Here is a 23301-nt window from a genome sequence, read left to right on the forward strand (position 1 = left end):
AGTAGGTGTTATCTCAAGGTTTTACTACTCTTACTTTCCTTTTCAATCCTATTAGGATTCTAAATGTTCAGAAATAATACATCGAAAATACTGAATGTACCTAAAATTCTGAAATAGTTGTGTCTCAAATGATACAATGTCAGATCTTCAAAATAATATGGGGGAGAGAGTAGGAGAGACTGGGAGTTTGGGATTGGGATTGGTAGATGCAAACTATTACATTTAGAATGGATAAACAGTGAGATCCTACTGTATAGCACAGGGAACTATATCCAGTCTCTTTGGATAGACCATGATGGAAGATAATATAGAAAGGGAGTGTGTGTATAGAAAGGGAGTGTGTGCTATATAGCAGGAAGTGGCACAACATTGAAAATCAGCCATAGTTTAATTTTTTAAAAATGGAAAAAAATAATACAGAGGGAAGAGTGGATGGGAGTGAGGATGAGGCAGGACTGGCCATGGGTTAATGGCTTTGTGACTTGAGTGATGGGTATGTAGAGATTCGTGATACCATGCTTTATTATATGGTCATATTTCCCCTACAGTATACTGTTTCTTTTTAAAGGAATATCTTAATCAGGAATATTCAAGTTTATCTTAAAGTACAGCATTTATTAATACCTAATTAGTAGTAGTATTAACTGAGGGATTACTAGCAGCCCAGCACTGTTCAGAGTCCTTTATGTGTATTAACTCATTCATCTTCATAAATTATGTCAACCTCATTTTATAGATTAGAAAAGTGAGGCATGGAAGAGTTCAACTATTTTGTCCAAGTAATTTGCACATAGTAGCTAGAAGTAGAGCTGAGGTCCAAACCTGCACAGCCTGGTTTCAGCTTCTGTACACTACCGAAGCTACATCTGTACTACATCTCTTAAAACACCCCCTGAACCAATCCTATACAGATACACCCCTTCACCCCTTCCAGCCCCATTTACCCACTCTTAAAAAAAAATAACTAAATGAAGGTTCATCATGCACAGGAACATACAGACCCAATTTTGTGCCTCATTTGAAAGTCAGTGTGCCACGCCCAAGCTTGTGCTTATCATCTTATAGCAGAAGACCAACTATACTTAATCTGAGGGCCCTCAGGCCGTGTCCATTATCTCACTTGCAGAATCCTCTCTTTATTCAAAGCCCTTCTATCCCTGAGCAGATCGTCCCCTTAGCCCCCTAGATGGCCAATTGAGGTAACTCCCTGTATATTCTATAATAGCCCTTGGCTGAATCTGGGTACTTGAAGTTGAGATTGCTGTGTCATCCATGAGAGACAAACAGCATAAAGGGTAAAAATGCCATTTGGGGACAGTATGCCTGAGGTTACACCCAGTTCAATGGCTGTTTTCTCCCTGCTCCTTGTCCTTCTCTCTCCTTTCTATTATAGTCATTGGTCAGAAAGTCAACATAGCTGCCAGGATGATGATGTACTACCCAGGAATCGTGACTTGTGACTCCGTCACCTACAATAGCAGCAACCTACCAGCCTACTTTTTTAAAGAACTTCCAAAGAAAGTTATGAAAGGTGTTGCAGATTCTGGACCAGTATATCAGTGTTTGGGCCTTAATGAGAAAGTGTGAGTGTGGGGTACTGATCTTGCAGTATTTTTTAGTAAAGAAGTGGAGAATTATACAGCAAAACAATACATCACCATTTCAGATTCAAAGCCAGTTCATGGAATTGAAATCTGTTCCTTCTCCTGATCAAGGCCCATATTTAAAATTCCTTCAACTCCTCCATCCTGCTGATGGTATAGCATGGTGGAAGATCCTATTCTACCTTCAGTTCTGAGACTATGAGGATAATTCTTCAAAGGTTGTACAGAGGGAATAGAAAACCCCCTCATTTGCTCACCTATTTGGACCCAGATGGACTGTTAACTGTTGATCATGTCAATTGCATGCTCAGGCATTGATAAGGCTAAAAGAATAGAAGATATTACTCCTCCCCTAGGGGTTTAGTGAAAGACATTCCCCCAAATCCCAACTCTGTCTCACTTTGGGGCTTAAAATCTCTCAGTATCTTCCAACCATTTTCATGATAATGTTCAAATTCCTTGCAAGGACATGCAAGGTAATCACCTGCTTTTCCAACCTCCTCTCCTTCTGTGCCTCTTCCTCTGGGGAGTCTAAGGGGATCATCCTCTCTTTTACTCATTCCATCCCCAGTCTACAGGGAAAATCACATCAATTTCTGAAGTCCAGCTCAAGGATCTGTTCCCCTCAGAAGCTGCCTCTGGAGGCTACCCATTCCCAGCTGAGACAGTTTAGCTCTTTCCTGCTCTGTGCAACTCTGTAGCACACTAGAACACTCACTACTCTCCTCACAACCACTGACTTGAGTGCTTTCACTTACTACACTGAGAGCTTTTTGAGGATAGTGATTACTTCTTGTTCATTCTTATATCCCCAGTAGGCATCGGTAATGATGAATACATGAATGAACAGCATAGAAAGCACTGCATAGTAGTGCTTTGTAGACGGAAAGTGAAAGGACATTATTCTTTACATTAGCAAGTTAGAATCTAGGTCTTAAAGGGTCAGATAAGAGAATCAGGGCTGTAATTGGTTCACCTTTGTATTCCCAGGGCTCAGCACTGTTCTTGGCATGTGTAGATCATCAATAAAATGCTGTTCAAATAAATTAATGAAGAATAATTTTTTGTGAGCCCTTATTAAATATTAGGTACTTTACTTCAATATCAACTATATAATGTAGAAACTATCATTAATCCCATTTTAAAAATTTAAATCCTGAGACTCAGAGATGTTAAATGACTTGTCCCTGGTCATAAATCTAGTAAGCAATGGAGCCAAGTTTCAAACTGCCACAATAATGCTGCAAAGTAGTTACCCACAAAACCTCAGTGGTATACAACACTAAATGTTTACTTATCTCAAGAATATGCGGGATTCAATTGATCTTAGCTGGATTTGACTGATCTTGCCTAGGCTTGTTCACATGCCTGGGGTTCAGTAAGTTGTTGGCTGATACAGGATGACTGCCCCATGAGATAACTGGGAATTTTGGCTGACATAACTGGGACAATTTGGCTCTACGAGTCTCATATTAGGCTAGCCCAGGCATGTTGTCATGGCAATGTCAGAAGACCAAGAAAGAGCGAGCCCAATGCACAAGCATTTTTCAAGCATCTGTGTTGTGTTTGCTAACAACCCACTGGCCAAAACACTCACAATGCTGAGCCCAGAGTGGGTGGGCACTGCAAAAGCACATAGCAAAGAGCATAGATACAAGTAGGGGTAAAGCAGTGAGGCACTTAATGCAGTCACTATACCACAAAAACTATCTACACTTTCTGAAACTACCAGGACTGTCTGATCCCAACCCTGCCCTCTTTATGGGTTCTCTGTCCCATCTCTGTAAATAAGAGGCTGTAGAAATACACATAAAATATGAACAGAGAGAGCCTGGTTCCTATCCTGAAATCTAATAGGAAAGACCAACATACACAAAATTGGCTGTATATAATTACATGGGAGACTTTGGTATGCGCTGTAACAGAGGCATAACAAAGTAGTATGATGGTGTAGTGAAGAGAATGAGCCATTAGTCTGAAAGGGCCCCTGCGGGAGATGATGATATGCAGTGGGCAAGCATACGCCTCTGGCCTAGCCACTAGCCATGGGATCTTGTACAAGTTCAACTCTCTGTACCTCAGGGTTTTTTTATTTGTAAAATGGACACAATAATAATAATACCTTCTTAATAAGGTTTTTTATCAGGAGTAAAGGAAATAATACATAATAAAGCACTTGAAACTGTGCCCGGCACATAGCATGTTCTCCACGAAGGTGAGCTATTATTGTTTGAGGAATTAGTGAAATCTTTCCAGGATGTAAAAGAGTATAGCACATCAAACTTTACTGGGTCCCACAATGAGTGTCTGATTTCCCTAGAAAGGGGTCAGTTCTACCAAGGCAGACTCAACAAGTATTTTCTGAACAAGGTACCAGGCACTATGGTAAAGGCAGCTATATAAGTTATTTGGAGACTCTGTTACCAGGTAAGAACTTCTCCTTTCCCTTCCTCTTGGCATCTGTACCCCTTGAGTTGGAGGATAGACTTTTCTTAGAAATTGAAAAGAGGCTTTCTGGGAATTAAGAACTAGTCCGTCAGACCCTCAGTATTTCCCTGTTTAGACTCTAACCTCTTTTCTTTTCTTCTCTTCAGCATGTTTGGGATGGCATACCTCATCTGCAACAGAAATGAGGGTTACCCTTTGCTGGGTAGGTAGTGGGCCTTGATTTTTAAACCTCTTTATTGAACAAAACATACAGAAAAGTACACCAATAAATCTTCAGCTTAATGAGTTATCACAAAATGAATGTATAATCATCATCCAGGCCAAGAAATAGAAAAATAGAAGTACTCTGGCAACACTTACCTGCTTTATCCCTTTCCCTTTCCCCAAAGATTTCTAACACCCTCAGTTACCTTGGCCAGTTTTAAAAATTTATGTGGATGAAATCATATACTGTGTAATTACATAAGCCTTCTTTTAATCAACATTATGTTGTAGAATTCATCCATGTTGTTGGATGTAGCTATAATTCATTCATTTTCTTTTCTTTTTTTTTTTTTGTCTTTTTGTCTGTTTTTGTTGTTGTTGCTGTTGTTGCTATTTCTTGGGCCGCTCCCGCGGCATATGGAGGTTCCCAGGCTAGGGGTCCAATCGGAGCTGTAGCCACCGGCCTACGCCAGAGCCACAGCAACGCGGGATCCGAGCCGCGTCTGCAACCTACACCACAGCTCACGGCAACGCCGGATCGTTAACCCACTGAGCAAGGGCAGGGACCGAACCCGCAACCTCATGGTTCCTAGTCGGACCCGTTAACCACTGCGCCACGACGGGAACTCCCATTTTCTTTATTTTATTATAGTTGATTTATGATGTTTTGTCAATTTCTGCTATACATCAAAGTGGCCCAGATATGTGTGTGTGTGTGTATATATATATATATATATATATATATATATATATATATATACATTCTTTTTCTCATATTGTCTTTCATCATGTTCCATCACAACTGATTGGATTTAGGTCCCTGCCTTATACAGCAGGACCTCATTGCTTATCCACTCCAAATGCAATAATTTGCATCTACTAACCCCAAACTCCAGTCCATCCGACTCCCTCTGCCACCCCCTTGGCAACCACAAGTCTATTCTCCATGTCCATGAGTTTGTTTCTTTTCTGTAGACAGGTTCATTTGTGCCATATATTAGATTCCAGATATAAGTCATATCATATGGTATTTATCTTCCTCTTTCTGACCTCACTTAGTATGAGAATCTCTAGTTGCATCCATGTTGCCACAAATGGCATTATTTTGTTCCTTTTTATGGTTGAGTAGTATTCCATTGTGTACATGTACCACATCTTCTTAATGCATTCATCTGTTGATGGACATTTAGGTTGTTTCCATGTATTGGCTATTGTGAATAGTGCTGCAGTGAGCATAAAGGTGCATGTAACTTCTTAATTCATTCATTTTCAATGCTATATAGTACAGTCGGCCTTCTGTATCTGTGGGATCTGCAACCATGGATTCAAACAACCACAAATCAAAAAATATTTTTTTTTAAATTTCAGAAAATTCCCAAAAGCAAAACTTGAATTTGCTGCACACTGGCAACTATTTTATTATATTTCCTATCATAATTAATTTTGAGATTATTTAAAGTATACAGGAGGTTATGTATAGGTTATATGCAAATACTGAACCATGTTACCTGAGGGACTTGATCATCTGCAGATTTTGGTATTCCCCAGGGCTCCTGGAACCTATCCCCTGTGAATACTGGGGTGGTTATATTCCATTTTAGAAAGATATAACAGTGCATTCATTCTGCCTTCATACCACATTTGAGTTGTTTCCAGTTTTGGTTGTTATGAATAATACTACTGTGAAGGTTCTTGTACAAGTTTTATGATGAACATATGATGCATTTCTGCTGTTGAGTGTGTGTGTGTGTGTGTGTTTGAATGTGTATATACCTATGAGTGATACTGGGGCAAAGGGTACAATTTTGTAGATATAGATGATGCCAAATAACTTTCCAAAATTTTGTATTTGGTTATAGTCTAACCAACCGTGTTATGAAACTTCCAGTTGCTTTTCATTCCAACAACTTAGTTTTATCAGTCTTTACAATTTTAATAATTCCATTGGGTTTATAGTGGTATCTCATTGCAGTTTCCATCTGTATTTCCCCCATGTTGTTAAGTGTCTTTTCTAAATGTTTATTGGTCACTTAGAAACTTCCTTTATAAAATGTATTAATCTTTTGTCTGTTTTTCTCTTGGGTTATGTTTCTTTATAGATCTGTTGGAATTATTTTAATAATCTGAAAATTAGTCCACTGTCATCTGTTTTTACTGTGTAACTTTTCCCATTCTCTGCTTGCCTTTTTACTCTACTAGTGATGTATTTAATGAACAAAATTGTTTATTTTAATGAAATCAACTTTATCAATCATTCCTTTTGTATAGTGTTTGAGGAACCTTCCCTCAAATATCATGAAGATATTTTTCTAGCTTCTCTTCTAGAAATTGTGTTTTACCTTTTATGTTTAGATCTATAATCCACCTGGCAGTGATATTTTTGTGACTCTGTGTGATAGGGACCCTAACATAAGAAAGCTAACTCAAGACTAGAGAGGGAAGGAGACATAAAATAAGGCAGGAATGCACTCTCTGAGACAAGAGACCCACATAAAGATTGGCCAGGGAATTCTGAAGGCAGACATTTCTAGTAACACTTGTAATTTCCTTCCATTAGACCTGAACATCCATACAAGTATCATTATAAATTAAATTCTGGTCACAACTGTATTAGAGCACTTAAGAGGAGGCTCTGTCCCATGCTTTGGTGGAATATCAGACAGAATCTTGAAGTCAGCAGAGCCTAAAAGAAGGCAACAGTTTAGAACTGCAGAGAGCACTTGAGCCAGTAACAATGCCCCATTCTCAGTTCATTCAGGTAGTTTTCAGAGTCTGTAAGCACCTCACTTCTTGTTAAGTCCAGATCCCCAAACTCCTGAAGGCTAGAAGGTAGGAGAAATACCTCACTGAGGCTTCACTTTCCATCATAGGGTATGTTTTTTTATGATAATGATTGATAGCAAACGCTTTTCTACAAGATCAAGGACTCAATAATGACAGTCATATTAGAACACACTGGCACAGTATGCATATATTTCTCAATCTGGTCTAGTTGCCCTTTTGCTCAGATTTCACCAATGTGAGATAATTAACAGGCCCACATATCTTTCGTTAAAGCTATAACCAAAACCAGACTATAGGCGCTAGGAGTAAGAGAAAATACCCTTCTTTTACAAGAGCTCCTGTGAATGAAATTGTATTTGTTAACCAACAACAAAGCTAAGATGAAACCCACAGCCAATATAATACTCAGTGGAGTAGTTCCCATTGTAGCTCAATGGAAACAAATCTGACTAGCATCCATGAGGATGCAGGTTTGATCCCTGGCCTCACACAGTATGTTAAGGATCTGGTGTTGCTGTGAGCTATGGTATAGATTGCAGACATGGCTCAGATCTGGCATTGCTATGGCTGTGGTCTACGTCAGCGGCTACAGCTCCGATTTGACCCTTAGCCTGGGAATGTCCATATGCTGTGGGTGCAGCCCTAAAAAGACCAAAAAAAAAAAAAAAAAAAAAATTACTCAACGGAGAAAAGCTGAAAGCCTTCCTACTAAAATCTGGGACAAGATAAGGATGCCCACTCTCACCACTTTTATTCAATATAATATTGGAAGTCTTAGCCACAGCATCAGACAAACAAAGGAAATAAAAGATATCCAAATTGGAAGAGAAGAGGTAAAATTGTCACTCTATGCAGATGACATGATACTATAGATAGATAACCCTAAGGACTCCACACAAAAACTATTCGAGCTGATAGATGAATTCAGCAAAGTAGCAGGATTCAAGATTAACATTCAGAAATAGGTTGCATTTCTGTACACTAATAATGAAATAATAGAAAAGGAATATAAAAAGCAACACCTTTTAAAATCGCACCACCAAAAATTAAATACCTAGGAATAAACCTGACTAAGGAGGTGAAAGGCTTATGTGATGAGAACTACAAAACCTTAATCAAGGAAATTAGGATTCAAAGAAATGGAAAGATATCCCATGCTCCTGGATTGGAAGAATTAATATCATTAAAATCACCATACTACCCAAAGCAATCTATAGATTTGTGCAGTCCCTATCAAATTACCCATGACATTTTCCACAGAAGTAGAACAAACAATCTAAAAATTTATATGGAACCATGAAAGACCCAGAATTGCCAGAGCAATCCTGAGGGAAAAAACAAACAAACAAAGAAACAAAACAAGCAGGAGGCATAACTCTCCCAGACTTGAGAGAATATTACAAAGCTACAGTAATCAAGACAGTGTGGTATTGGTACAAAAACAGACATACAGACCAATGGGACAGAATAGAGAGCCCAGAAATAAACCCAGATATCTATGGTCAATTAATCTTTGACAAAGGAGGCAAGAATATAAAATGGGAAAAAGATGGTCTCTTCAACAAGTGGTTCTGAGAAAAATGGACAACCTGCATGTAAATCAGTGAAACTAGAACACACGCTCATACCTTGCACAAAAATAAAATGACTTAAAGACTTAAACATAAGATACCATATAACCCCTAGAAGAGAACATAGCCAAAACATTCTCTGACATCAACCATACAAATATTTTCTTTGGTCAGCCTCCCAAGGCAATAGAAATAAAAACAAAAATAAACCAATGAGACCTAATCAAACTTACAAGCTTTCGCACAGCAAAGAAAACCATAAAAAAGTGAAAAGACAACCTCCAGAATGGGAGAAAATAGTTGCAAATGGTGCAACCAACAATGGCTTAATCTCCAATATATATAAACAACTCATACAACCCAATTGAAAAATTGGCAGAAGACCTAAATAGACATTTCTCTAAAGAAGACATAGAGATGGCCAACAGGCACATGAAAAAAATGCTCAACATCACTAATTATTAGACAAATGCAAACCAAAACTACAATGAGGTACCACCTCACACTGGTCAGAATGGCTATTATTAATAAGACTACAAATAATAAATGCTGGAGAGGGTGCGGAGAAAAGGGAACTCTCCCACACTGTTGATGTGAAAGTAAATTGGTACAACCACTGTGGAAAACAGTATGGTTGTTCCTCAGAAAACCAAATACAGAACTATCAGCAAGCTCCTACTCCTGGGCATTTATCCAAACAGAACTTTCATTGAAAAAGATATGTGCACCCCTCTGTTCACTGCAGCACTATTCACAATAGCCAAGACATGGAAACAACCTAAATGTCCACTGACGGATGAATGGATTAAAAAGATGTGGTACATATACACAGTGGATAAAAAAGAACAAAATAATGCCATTTGCAGCAACATGGATGCAACTAGAGATTCTCATACTTCATAAGTGAAGTAAGTCAGACAAAATACCATATGATGTCACTTAAATGTGGAATCTAAAATATGGCACAGATGAACCTATCTACTGAACTGAAACAAACTGACAGACATGGAGAACAGATTTGTGGTTGCCAACTGGGTAGGGGAGGGAGAGGAATGGACAGGGAGTTCGGGGTTAGTAGATGCAAACTATTACATTTAGAATGGATAAGCAATGGGGTCCTGCTGTATAGCTCAGGGAACAATATCCAATCACGTTTGATAGAATATGATGGAAGAGAATATGAGAAAAAGAGTCACTTTGCTGTACAGCATAAATTGACAGCCTTGTAAATCGACCAGAATAATAAAAAATTTTTTAATTTAATAAAAACAAACTTTAATGACCAAAATGTGCTTTTTTTAGGGTCAAAAATACATACAACAGCCTCAGATATTAGGGCCTTGTTTTGGGGGTTTTTGTTCTTGTTTTTGTTTTTTTATTGCACCTGCAGCATGGGGAAGGTCCTGGGCCAGGGATCAAACCCGTATCAGAGTTGTGACCTACATCACAACTTTGGCAACGCTGGATCCTTAACCAGCGCCTCACAGGAAACTCCTGATTAAATAGAAACAAGCACTTTAAGTCAAGTTAAGTTAACCTCATTTTAGAATCTAGCTAAAAAGATAATCCATATTACCTACATGTGTTCTATATAAATAGAACACAAGAAATTAGAAGATTGTGCTATGCAGCCTTCTGTGCTTTACCTTCTGAGTTCCTCTTAAGCTTTAGGCCAAAGAAGAAAATCATGTATCACAAAACTGAAATTCAAATGCATTTTCTCAGAAAGGGAATGTTTTGCCCTAAAGAAGCAAAACAGTCTAGAGAGTAGTTCTTACTAAATCTTACCCAGAAATTTACATTACCAAGTAAACACTTATCTTCTTTGTATGAAACATCTGAACTTAGGGTGGTGGTCTTGGTTTTCAATAGACTTTAGATAGCACCTAGGTATGTATTTACTCTATCAATAGATTTAAAAAAGAAAAGAAAAGAAAAAGGTCCGCCACAGTGACCTATCCAGCAAAGAAGGAACAGTCAGCCCTAACTTGGTTTCCAAGTTTCCAACTCTCCACAGAAATTATAGTTCTGCCACTTCCTTCCTCTTCATCCAGGTTTCAAAGATTATAGGCTGAGTTTCAGATTTCAGTCTGGCACCCTGTTACACACATTTAAAAAAGCACATTAGAAAAATAAGGGAATAGGGTTGTAATCCAAGAAGACTTTTATTTTCTTCTTTTTTAGTTTTCTATGTTTTCTACAGTGAGCATGTGTTAGTTTTATAATCAGAAAAAAACTTTTTACTAAGGATTTAGGTTCTTATGATCAAATTAATTGATATATGAGTTTTTTTAAAGCAAATTGTATTTTCTTGTCACGGATAATGCTTCTAGTAGCCCTGAGTTAAGTATAATTTCTCATTTACGAAGAACAAGTGTCCTTAACAGAATCATAAATAAAAATATTTTATCCATATTGTTCAGCATGGGAACCCTAACTTTAATAAGTTCCTCAGGATGAATTGGGAACTTGGGGTTAATAGATGCAGACTGTTGCCTTTGGAGTGGATAAGCAATGAGATCCTGCTGTGTAGCACTGGGAGTTGTATCTAGTCACTTATGTTGGAGCATGATAATGTGAGAAAAAAGAATCTATACATGTATGTGTAACTGGGTCACCATGCTGTACAGTAGAAAATTGACAGAACACTGTAAACCAGCTATAATGGAAAAAAATCATTGTATATAATAATAAATAAATAAAAATAAATTCATTTTATAATGTGATAGTCTGTAGTTACCTCTAGTGTGCCATAGAAAAAAGGAAAAAGGAAAAGAAAACAAGCAATAGGGTCAAATAGCTCTGGTTTAATTCCTGGTTGTGTACTCTAAGCAAATCTTCGTTTTGTGCAGTAAAATTAAATGGACATCATAATGAGCATTATAAAAATACTTTCCCCCACAGTTTGTGGGAATTAAAAAAAAAAAACCTGTCAAACCACATTGTTAACTGGAAAGTTGTAGAGAAAGGTTTTTTTTTTTAAATTTTGAAGTGCACAGGACCTCAAGAAACTCCATGAACAATGCCATGGGAATGCCAAAGTTATTCTTAGAAGTGGTATCACTCTGTGCTTTTTTAAGTCTCTAGATTATTTTATGTTGATTGGGTTTGCTCCCTTTTTAAAAAATAAAAATAACAGGACGTGATAAGGAGATCAAATACTTCATGTGTACTATGAAGGAATATTTGATGTCTAACTGCAGCCGAGTCCTGATGTATGAAGGATTACCGGGATATGGAAAAAGCCAGATACTTGTGGAAATTGAGTACCTGGCCCAAGGTGAGAACCACAGGTGAGTGTCTTGCAATGACCATTTTTTGTGTGTGTGAGTCCAGAGAATCTTGACATCCTGAAAAGTTTCATTATTTTAATTGCTCCTCTCATTTTTTTAAATTGCCTTATGTAAACTATCCATAATCTCTTTTCTTTTAAAAAAATTGTATTATAGTTGATTTATAATGTTCTGTCAGTATCTGCTGTACAGCAAAGTAACCCATTTATCATATAAATACATTGTTTTTCTCACATTATCTTCCATCATGTTCCATTACAAGTGATTGGATACAGTTCCCTGTGCTATACAGCAGGACCTCATTTCTTTTCCACTCCAAATGCAATAGTTTGCATCTACCAACCCCAAACTCCCAGTCCATCCCACTCCCTCCCCCTTCCTTTTGGCAACCACAACTCTGTTTTCCATGTCCTTGAGTTTGTTTCTTTTCTGTAGATAGGTTCATTTGTGACATTTTATTAGATTCCAGATATAAGTGATATGATATGATGTTTCCCTCTCTCTCTCTTTTTTTTTTTTTTTTTTGTCTTTTTAGGGCTGCTTCTAAGGCATATGGAGGTTCCCAGGCTAGGGGTAGAATCAGAGCTGTAGCCTCTGGCCTAGGTCATAGCCACAGCAAAGTCAGATCCGAGTCACATCTGAGGCCTACAACACAGCTCAAGGTGACACTGGATCCTTAAACCCACTGAGCAAGGCCAGGGATCGAATCTGCATCCTCATGGATGATAGTCAGATTCATTTCCACTGGGCCATGATGAGAACTCCTGTCTTTCTCTGATTATTTCACTTAGTATGAGGATTTCTAGTTCCATCCATGTTGCTGAAAATGACATTATTTCACTCCTTTTTTATGGCTGAGTAGTATCATAATCTCTCAGTTATTATTAGGTGTTATGCCTCTTGTGCTAAATAAATAATTAATGATAAACATATTGAACTGAGAAAATGAGGAACTAGGCTGACCCCTTGAGATCCTGATTTAATACCAAGAGGGGCTTAGATATTGATATTTTAAAGTTTCCTAATGTACAGACAGTTTGAGAACACCTAATATAGTTGTTGAGAACAAGGCTAGATTGGGTTTGCAGACTGAGCATGTAAGTTTATCCATATTGCCAACAGGGAATCACTAGTTCAGATCATTTAGCCCTGACAGTGTGGTTAGAGAATGAAAGGCCTCCAGATTTTCCTTTGAAGGCAGAACTAGTGTACTTATGTTATGCTGTTGACCTCTCTTCATATAAGGAATATCATGAGGGCTGTCTTTGGGACAGCCTATCTCATGGAGGTGGACAGTATAGTATTCAATACAGTAATGATGACCAAGACAATGGTAGTGATGTCTCACATCCATACACCATCTAACGTTAAGGCTTTAAGGGGAAATTTCTTATGAATTTAATATCCTTTTTAGCTGTGTTTCTACTCTTTTTTTTGTTGTTGTTGTTGTTGTTGTTGTCGTTGTTGCTATTTCTTGGGCTGCTCCCACTGCATATGGAGGTTCCCAGGCTAGGGGTTGAATCGGAGCTGTAGCCACCGGCCTATGCCAGAGCCACAGCAACGCGGGATCCGAGCCGCGTCTGCAACCTACACCACAGCTCACGGCAACGCCGGACCGTTAACCCACTGAGCAAGGGCAGGGACCGAACCCACAACCTCATGGTTCCTAGTCAGATTCGTTAACCACTGCGCCACGATGGGAACTCCTTCTACTCTTTTTTAATGTCAGGGCTGAGAAAGCCTAGTTTTTAATTATCTTTATTTACTGATTTATTTATTTAGTCTTTTTTTTTTTTTTTGTCTTTTTCTAGGGCCATACCCGTGGCATATGGAGGTTCCCAGGCTAGGGATCTAATCAGAGCTGTAGCTGCCAGCCTATACCACAGCCACAGTAATGCCAGATCCGAGCCGCTTCTGCAACCTACACCACAGCTCATGGCAATGCTGGATCCTTAACCCACTGAGCAAGGCCAGGGATTGAACCCACAACCTTATGGTTCCTAGTCGGATTCATTAACCACTGAGCCACCACAGGAATTCCAGTTTTTAATTATCTTTAATGTGGCTGAGGGGATAATTCAAAATAACCAGAAGATGTTCATTTATTCGTTTATTTCATCACTTTAAAAGTTTTATTGCCTAATAGAAGATAATATGAGAAAAAGAATGTATATACATATATGTATAACTGCTCACTTTGATGTACAGTAGAAATTAACAGAACATTGTAAATCAACTATAATTTTTTAAATTGAAACAAAATAAAAAAAGTTTTATAGGAGTGTACTTGATTTAGTGTTGATTTAGTTTCAGGTGTACAGCAAAGTGATTTAGTTATAAATATGTACATGTATCCATTCTTTTTCAGATTCTTTTCCCATACAGGTTATTAGAGGATATTAAGTAGCATTCCCTGTGCTATACAGTAGGTCCTTATTGGCTTACTGCTATGTAGATAGTAGTGTGTATGTGTTAATCCCAAACTCCTAATTTATCCCTCCTTTCATGTTCCGTCACTAACTGAGTACCTGCTGTGTTCCAGGAAGTAAGTGCTGTATTAGTTTGCTAGAGCTACCGTAACAAAGTAGCACAAACTAGGTGGCTTAACCAACAGAAGTATACTGTCTCCATTTACAAAAGGGTAGAAGTCCAAGATCCAAGTGTTGCCGAGTTGGTTCCTTCTGAAAGCTATGAGGGATGGTCTGTTCTGTGCCTCTTTTCTAGCTTCTAGTGGCTTGCTGGCAGTCATGGGTGCTCATTGGCTTGCAGAAGCATCACCCCAATCTCTGCCTCCATCTTCACATGATGTTCTCTGTGTATGTTGCCTGGGCCCACATTTCTCCTCCTTATAAAGATACAGTCATAGTGGATTAGGGGCCCACCCTATTCCAGTATGACCTCATCTTTTTTTTTTTTTTTTTGTCTTTTTGCCATTTCTTGGGCCGCTCCCACAGCATATGGAGGTTCCCAGGCTAGGGGTCGAATTGGAGCTGTAGCTGCGGGCCTACGCCAGAGCCACAGCAACGCGGGATCTGAGCCGCATCTGCGACCTACACCACAGCTCACGGCAACGCCGGATCGTTAACCCACTGAGCAAGGCCAGGGATCGAACCCGCAACCTCATGGTTCCTAGTCAGATTCGTTAACCACTGCATCCACGACGGGAACTCCTGACCTCATCTTAACTTGCCTACTACATCTGCAGCGACCCTATTCCCAAATAAGGTACTGAGTGCTAAGACCAGCATGTGAATTTGCAGGAGGTGGGCATAAATCAATCTATAACAAGTTCCAAAGTCTTGAAGACAATAAGATCTGATCCTTGCCCTAAGGAGCTCTCACAAAAGAACAGGAGAGAGAGCAAGAGCAGTGGAAATGGACTGTGGTATGGACAATGATAGAAGCATCCCAAAGAGTATTGTAAAAGCTAAGAGAAAGAGAAGTATGTAACCCAACCTGGGGAGGTCAGAGAAGATTTCCAGGAGACTACTCCTGAGCTGAGATTTATAAATGAACAGGAAACAAGGAGTGAGGAGGGACTGTGAGAAGTGGTAACACTCCAGGCTGACCTAAGCAAAGGCATGGAGGGAACAAACAGCTGGGTGTGAAGGGAACTCTCACTGGTTTGTTGGTAGAGGGTACATTGCTGGGCAGAGAGTGGCAAGAAATGGCAATGAGGCCTTGGAAAGCCTTATATATCATATAAAGGAGTCTAGACTTAATCCTGTAGGCAGTGGGAACCACCGAAAAATGTTAAAATAGAAGAGAAGATTTGCAACTATCTGGACACCTCAGGCTTGTGTAAAAATTATGTGTTCAGAGTCATGGCTCTGAGCAGGGGTAATAGTATGTGGTGATAGTAGTATAGGTGAGAGCATGGGGGCCTGAACCAAGGCAGTGGTGGTAGGACTGAAAAAAAGGGGACAGCTAGGTTAAATTTTCAGCACTCAGGAACACAGTGGGGTAAGGGACTGTATCCAAAGCACAAGTAAAAAGCAGCTTCTAGATAACTTGGGAAATCTGTCATTACAATTGAATATATGAAGAGTCAGAGCTTTCCTTCAACCTTTACTGTTTTCAAAAAATGTATTTAAAAACTCTCTCTGATTCCTGGCTTTCTTATAAACAGGACTATTGCTATTGCTTTGACTAAGATCAGCTTCCATCAAAATTTTTATACCATCCAGATACTCATGGCTAATGTACTAGGTCTGGATACTTGCAAACATTATAAAGAACGACAGACCAACCTTCAAAATAAAGTCAAGTCACTGTTGGATGAAAAGTTCCATTGTCTTCTTAATGACATTTTCCATGTACAGGTAACTAGCACATTAGACTTTTTCAAGAAATAGTGATGAGTCAGGCACGGCCACTCCTCCCTGATGCTTTATAGCTTTGCATCTTTGGGGCCTTTATTATCTTTTGCTTTTCTCATCTGGAGCATCCGCATGGTAAGGAAATGGCTCCCAGTCATCCTTGAATGAGCACCCACTTTCCTAGGATATATTGGAGATATCCAGAAATTCATACTCAAGAAAACCCAAATAGCCATCTGCTGATTTCATTTTTGTTCCCACCTTCGCATCATAGCTGAACTGTACTAGCTGGCCCAGGGCACAGAGTCACTCCGATGGGGACTGCCAGTGCAAAGACAAGAGTGTGACCTGTTCTTTCCTGTATCTAATAGATTCAATGACACAGAGTATTAGAGCTGAAAGGGACGTTATGCATTATCTAACACATGAGGATTTTAAGGCACAGGACAGGAAAGTGATTTTCCCAGAGTCATACAACTAGTAGTTCCCTTTGTTATTTTCCAATACTCAGTATTCTCATAATTCTTTATACAGTTTCCTATTTCACGGGAGGTTTCCAAGATGAGCACCATGAGGAAGCAAAAGCACTTGGAAACATTGTTTATGAAGATCTTGGAGCAAGTAAGAGCATCTTTGGGTCAAGTAATGGGGAGGGAAAAACTGGGCATCTTTCCACAAAGCGGATGACCCCAAGGATTCAGACTCCAATGGGCAAGAAGTTCTAAAATATGTGAAAGCTTTAACCTAAAGTGTTTCATTTTCCTCCATCCTTCTAAACCTCTAGCTAAGAGTCTGTCCAGAATTTAACTGTACTTGGAAAGAGTCCTTTAACATTATTCCTAGGAGTTGACCCTCTCCTTAAAACCATTCCCTTTTTTTTCTCCCTCTATATGAGATGCATTCTACCAAACTGGCTATGTATGTGGGCTCTGCAGTCAGACTACCAAGGTTTGAACCCTTAGGCCTATCACTTGCTCCCTTGGTAACCTTGATCAAGTGACTCAACCTGCCAAAGCTTTTGTTTTATATCCTATAAAATGAGGACATAATGGAACCTAGCTTACAGAGTTCTAAGGTTTGTTTATTTATTTATTTAGTCTTTTTGCCTTTTTCTTGAGCTGCTCCCGCAGCATATGGAGGTTCCCAGGCTAGGGGTCTATTTGGAGCGGTAGCCGCCGGCCTACACCAGAGCCACAGCAACGCTGGATTCCGAGCCACATCTGTGACCCACACCACAGCTCACGGCAACGCCAGATCCTTAAGCCACTGAGCAAGGCCAGGGATCAAACCCACAACCTCATGGTTCCTAGTCAGATTTGTTAACCAGTGTGCCATGACAGGAACTCCCAGGGTTCTAAGGTTTAAAATGACTAGATGATGTGTAAAAAAAAGTTAGAATAATGCCTCTTTCATCAGAAACAACCAATGTTAGCTCTTTGTCTCTGAGTAACCTCATGACTGTCTTTTAAATATTGGTGATCACCAAATTTATATTCCGTTCTCCAGCTCTTTTATAAGCACCAGAACCATATTTCCAAGGACCATCTGTATATTCCACTGGGATACGTGACTCATACTCAGTTCAGTATCTAAATTCATTTTTTTTTTTTTTTTTTTTTTTTTTTTTGTCTTTTTGCCATTTCTTGGGCCGCTCCCGCGGCATATGGAGGTTCCCAGGCTAGGGGTCCAATCGGAGCTGTAGCCACCGGCCTGCGCCAGAGCCACAGCAACGCGGGATCCGAGCCGCGTCTGCAACCTACACCACAGCTCACGGCAACGCCGGATCGTCAACCCACTGAGCAAGGGCAGGGACCGAACCCGCAACCTCATGGTTCCTAGTCGGATTCGTTAACCACTGCGCCACGATGGGAACTCCTAAATTCATTTTTTTTTCCTATTCCAGTGCCCTATCTTCCTCATTCTGACCCTTGATTTAGTTAATAGCAAATTCATTCACCCATCATTCATTCATGCATCTTTGCTCCCTTCCTTACCAATTGCCACATCTGCTACATTTACTCAGCTGCTGTTATGTCTACCTCTGTTCCCACTGTAGTTTAAGCTCTTTCCCTTACTGGAATATTTCCATAGCTTTTCAACTAATCTCTGTGCCTCATACCTTTCATCTCTAATTCATCGTCCACATTACTGCCAGAATATATGAAAGTTGCTCCAAGCCATGCTTTATACTATCCAGATAATTAATGCTAATGAGATAAAAGCCAAATGGCCTTTTTTGGCCACACCATGGCATATGGAAGTTCCTGGGCCAGGGATCAAACCCACACCACAGCAAAGACCAAAGCCATTGCAACAGCAATGCTGGATCCTTAACCCACTGTGCCACAAGAGAACTCAAAGGCTTTTTTTTTTTTTTTCTTTTTTTTTCTTTTTTTCTTTTTTTGCTATTTCTTGGGCCGCTCCCACGGCATATGGAGGTTCCCAGGCTAGGGGTTGACTCGGAGCCATAGCCACCAGCCTACGCCAGAGCCACAGCAACTCAGGATCCGAGCCACGTCTGCAACCTACACCACAACTCACGGCAACGCCGGATCGTTAACCCACTGAGCAAGGGCAGGGACCGAACCTGCAACCTCATGGTTCCTAGTCGGATTCGTTAACCGCTACGCCACGATGGGAACTCCCTTTTTTTTTTAACCTAGAAAAATGTTGCTCATCCTTCAGTGTCACCTCTTTGGTGAGAGCTCCTCCAAAATCACAATGCATGACTAATTCCTCTTCCATTGCGCTTCTGTAACACTTTGAGCATATTTCTTATATTTATCATACTATATTGCAGTTTGTTATGTATATGTGTGTCTCTCTCCCTCAGGAGATTGTGAGCTTCTTAAGGAGAGGGAGCCTCTTACTCATTTTTGCATCACTATTGACCTGCAGAGTGTCTGGCACATAATAAACAATTCAAGTTTGTGGCATTGTACTCTTCTCTACTGCAGGCAAATAAGCAAGGCTATATCAGCAGTTTCTAAATGTCAGGCTTTGAACTATTTCCAACGCAAGTATCCAGGAAGCTTCTTAAAATGTATGTATTTATCAGTTCTATCCCAAATTTATAAGGGAGTTAGTTCTCTTGTGCTACAGCAGGTTAAGGATCCACTGATTTATTTGGTCCCTGACCTGGAAACATCCACATGCAAGGTGTGGCCAGAAAAAAAAAGGAGGGCCTAGAAATCTGTTTAGCTGTTTGTTTTTGTTTTGAAACCTCACAGTTGGTTCCAATCCACAATGTAGTTGGAAGCCATGACCAAAGCTGTGCTTAGACTCAGTGCTGTGACCACAATCTTTGGGGTCATTTACTATCAATTTTTTATTTATTTACTTATTGGCCATAGCATGCTGTGGCTTGATGTGGGATCTCAGTTCCCAGACCAGGAATTGAACCCAGGCTGCAGTGGTGAAAGTGCTGAGTCCTAACCATTAGACCACCAGGGAACTCCTTAGATCATTTAACTTTCTCTATGACCTTGGGCAAATGACTTAACTTCTCTGTGCCTAAATTTTCTCAGTAAATAGGTTCAATATACCACCTCCTGTGAATGTTATGAAGGTTAAATGAGTTAATTTATCAAAGTGCATCACACAGTACTGGAAACATAGTAGATTCAGCGTACATGATGGCTTTTATTCACATCAGAGAGGACTCGATTCCGTCTCTTCATTTTAAATGTGAAGGAGTTGGGGCCAATGATGTACCACTGAATTCATGTGGGTTTTTTTGTACTTGCTTTATTCTCAGTTCACAAATAATTCACTGATAAGGCCATCCTACAACTAGAACTCACATTTACATCTGCCCCATAGTTTTGTTGTTGTTGTTGTTTATGGCTACACTTATGTCATATGGAAGTTCTTGGACTAGGGGTCAAATCTGAGCAGCAGCTGCAGACCTATACCACAGCCACAGCAATGCCAGTTCCAAGCTGTATGTGCAACCTACAACACAGCTTTCAGCAATGCCAGATCCTTAACCCGCTGACTGAAGCCACGGATTGAACCCACATCTACGCAGGTGGACACTATGTTGGCTCATATGTTATGTGAGCCACAACAGAAACTGCTTTTTTTTTTTTTTTTTTTGTTTTTCTGACCAGACCTGCAGCATGCAGAAATTCTGGGGCCAGGGATCAAACCTGCACAACAGCAGGAACCCAAACCACAGCAGTGACAATGCTGGATCCCAACCTGCTGAACCACCGGGGAACTCCTGCCCCATGGTTTTAAAGATATTAGTCAAATACAAAACAAAACAATAGGATGCTAAACCTATTCATTAAAATGTTCTCAGGGTCAGTGAAGAGCAAGTGATCTGATGACAGAATAGGGCTATACGAGGAGACATTGAAGTTCCCTTGTGGTGGAGTGGGTTAAGGATCCAGCATTGATGCTTCAGTGACTTGGGTCACTGCTGTGGCATAAGTTCAGTCCCTGGCCCAGGAACTTCCACATGCCATAGGCACAGCCAGAAAATAAAATTAAAAAAAAAAATAAAAGGAGACTTATGTGTATGTGATAAGACAGGCTATAATATTTTATAATGATCATCTTTTGGAATCTGAAATTTGAAAGTAGCCTTTGTTGCTTTGGTTATAAAAACATTTAGAGGGAAAGAATGGGTTAACCTAATCTCTTCTCGAAGGGAACCAAAAGAAGCCAAGAGCAACCTGGAGCAGTACTAGTGGGGAAGGTTTTCTCCATTTAGACATCTCACACGATGGAAATATTAGGCCCACTATGCAGGGGCTTACCCAAAAATAAAGCTCTATATTTTGTCTAATACTGTATCCCCAGCACTTAGTACAGCACATGACCCTAACAGATGCACAATAAATGCTTAATGAATAAATAAATTATTCAGAATAGTTAGAGAAAGTCCACACAAGAAAGGGAACACATGATCTGTTTAAGTATAGCATATGTCACGGTTCAAGCTAGAGCAGTATAACTGGCCAGCAGGGCAAGGCCAGGTCAGTTCCTCTCAGTGCTCTGTATCCAGCACCTAGCCCAGTGGGTGCTTGGTAAGTATGCGTTCAATATATGTTGGTTGACTAAGTGTCAAGTAGCTATTTCCAGAAGACCTTCATTTTGTGACTAGATTAGAATGATTTGTAGTAAACCTCAGTTGTTTTTACATAATTAGTGTTTTAACTTGGCTACAACCTCATCTATACATTTGAACTTTTTTTAAGAAACTGTTTTTTTTTTTCTTTCTTTTTTTTAATGACCGCACCTGTGACATATGGAATTTCCCAGGCCAGGGATTGAATTTGAGCCACAGCTGTGGCAATGCCAGATCTTTAACCCACTATACCAGGCCAGGGATAGAACCTGCACTTCCGCAGCCACCTGAGCTGCTGCAGTCAGATTCTTAACCCACTGTGCCACAGCAGGAGTTCCAATTGCATTATCTTTCCAGAAAGATTTGACCATGTCTATTCCAGCCAGTTCTGTTCCAGTTTCCACAGATTCAGGTTAGCAGAATCTAAATTAACACAGTTTGCCGCAGGAGCGGCCCAAGAAATGGCAAAAAGACAAAATAAATAAATTAATTAATTAATTAATTAACACAGTTATTGGAAAGAAAAGATTTAACTTAGCTCCACCAAATGTAATGGATACACCTGCATACCCATACACATGTATAAAAACCCAGAGTCCTACAGCATTTCTCTTTCTGTTTCTCTGCCTTGTCCAGACAGTGAAAGAGGAAAGGATTATTTTCATCATCGATGAAGGCCAGTTTATTGATTCCGCCTCCTGGACCTTTATGGAGAAACTTATCCGGTCTGTTCCCATCTTCATCATCATGTCCCTGTCTCCCTTCATGCCCTGTGCAGCTGCCAGCGCCATAATGAAGAACAGGAACACCACCTACATCACCCTTGGAGCCATGCAACCTAAGGACATCCGCAACAAGGTCTGCCTAGACCTCAGTGTCACAGGGATCCCCAAAGAACTGGATATGTGAGTAACCTATTTCTATCCAGAGGCCTTGACATCTGCATTCATTCCTCAGGTCCAGACTTTCATCAGATTCCTTAAGATGTATCTGAAAGTGCCCATTTCTGTATTGTTGTTGGTCCCACATTTCAAAGGGCCCAGTTGGTAGGATGAGCACAGTTGGCAGGATGCACGCTGTTCACCTTTTCCTTATTATGGCCCCTGTTACACCAGCTCTAACTTTGCTTAGTGACCTCAGTTTTATTTCTCTTTCATCATGCTGGGTATGGTTACAGACACTAACCCACAGTGACTAAGGGCACCATTGTGGGCAAGTGACATGAGAGGCAAACTGGTAAACATTAGAGACCACAACCCACAGCTGCGCAAACTCTTGGTCAGCTGGCAGTAATGTGGTCTGGTACTGTCGTTCGCTGTCATGGTAGATGTTGAGGTCATTGCTTTCTGAGCTTCCCAGTGACTCCTCTCCTGGGGTCTTGACAGCAGTTCCCTTAACACAATGACTCTTCCTTAGCTGGATGTTTACAACCCACCTTGGTATCTGTATCTGTTCTTTCTAATAAGGTTGCCATTCTTCTGGAAGGGAGGTGACTTGGACAAAGTCTCATTTAAGTAGTTCCCGTCGTGGTGCAGCAGAAATGAATCTGATTAGGGACCACGAGGTTGTGGGTTTGATCCCTGGCATTGATCAGGGGGTTAAAGATCCGGCATTGCCTTGAGCTATGGTGTAGGTCGAAGAAGCGGCTCAGATCTGGTGTTGCTGTGGCTGTGGCATAGGCCTGCAGCTGTAGCTCCGATTGGACCCCTAGCCTGGGAACCTCCACATGCCATGGGTGCGGACCTAAAAAATAAATAAATAAATAAAATAACTCCATGGTGGAGAGAAGTTGGGGGGTGGGGGGATGCGCTGCGGGTGTAGGATGGAAATACTATAAAACTGGATTGTGGAGTTCCCGTCGTGGCGCAGTGGTTAACGAATCCGACTAGCAACCATGAGGTTGCGGGTTCGGTCCCTGCCCTTGCTCAGTGGGTTAACGATCCGGCGTTGCCGTGAGCTGTGGTGTAGGTTGCAGACGCGGCTCGGATCCCGCGTTGCTGT

At 40.3% G+C, this 23301-nt stretch overlaps 1 protein-coding gene across 2 annotated transcripts in view; it reads left to right on the forward strand.

Annotated features, from left to right (window-relative positions):
* The window catches only part of ADCY10 (adenylate cyclase 10, soluble), a 101248-nt gene that overhangs the window by 22600 nt on the left and 55347 nt on the right, over nt 1-23301 (forward strand). For both annotated transcript variants that reach the window (XM_021088594.1, NM_001204392.1), the window contains 6 exons: nt 1394-1583; nt 4199-4254; nt 11751-11904; nt 16034-16226; nt 16758-16844; nt 21937-22205. In XM_021088594.1, the coding sequence (XP_020944253.1) occupies nt 1394-1583; nt 4199-4254; nt 11751-11904; nt 16034-16226; nt 16758-16844; nt 21937-22205 (949 nt within the window). The remainder of the gene's footprint in view (nt 1-1393; nt 1584-4198; nt 4255-11750; nt 11905-16033; nt 16227-16757; nt 16845-21936; nt 22206-23301) is intronic.

This window comes from Sus scrofa, chromosome 4 (genome assembly GCF_000003025.6).
Source record: "Sus scrofa isolate TJ Tabasco breed Duroc chromosome 4, Sscrofa11.1, whole genome shotgun sequence".
NCBI lineage: Eukaryota > Metazoa > Chordata > Mammalia > Artiodactyla > Suidae > Sus > Sus scrofa.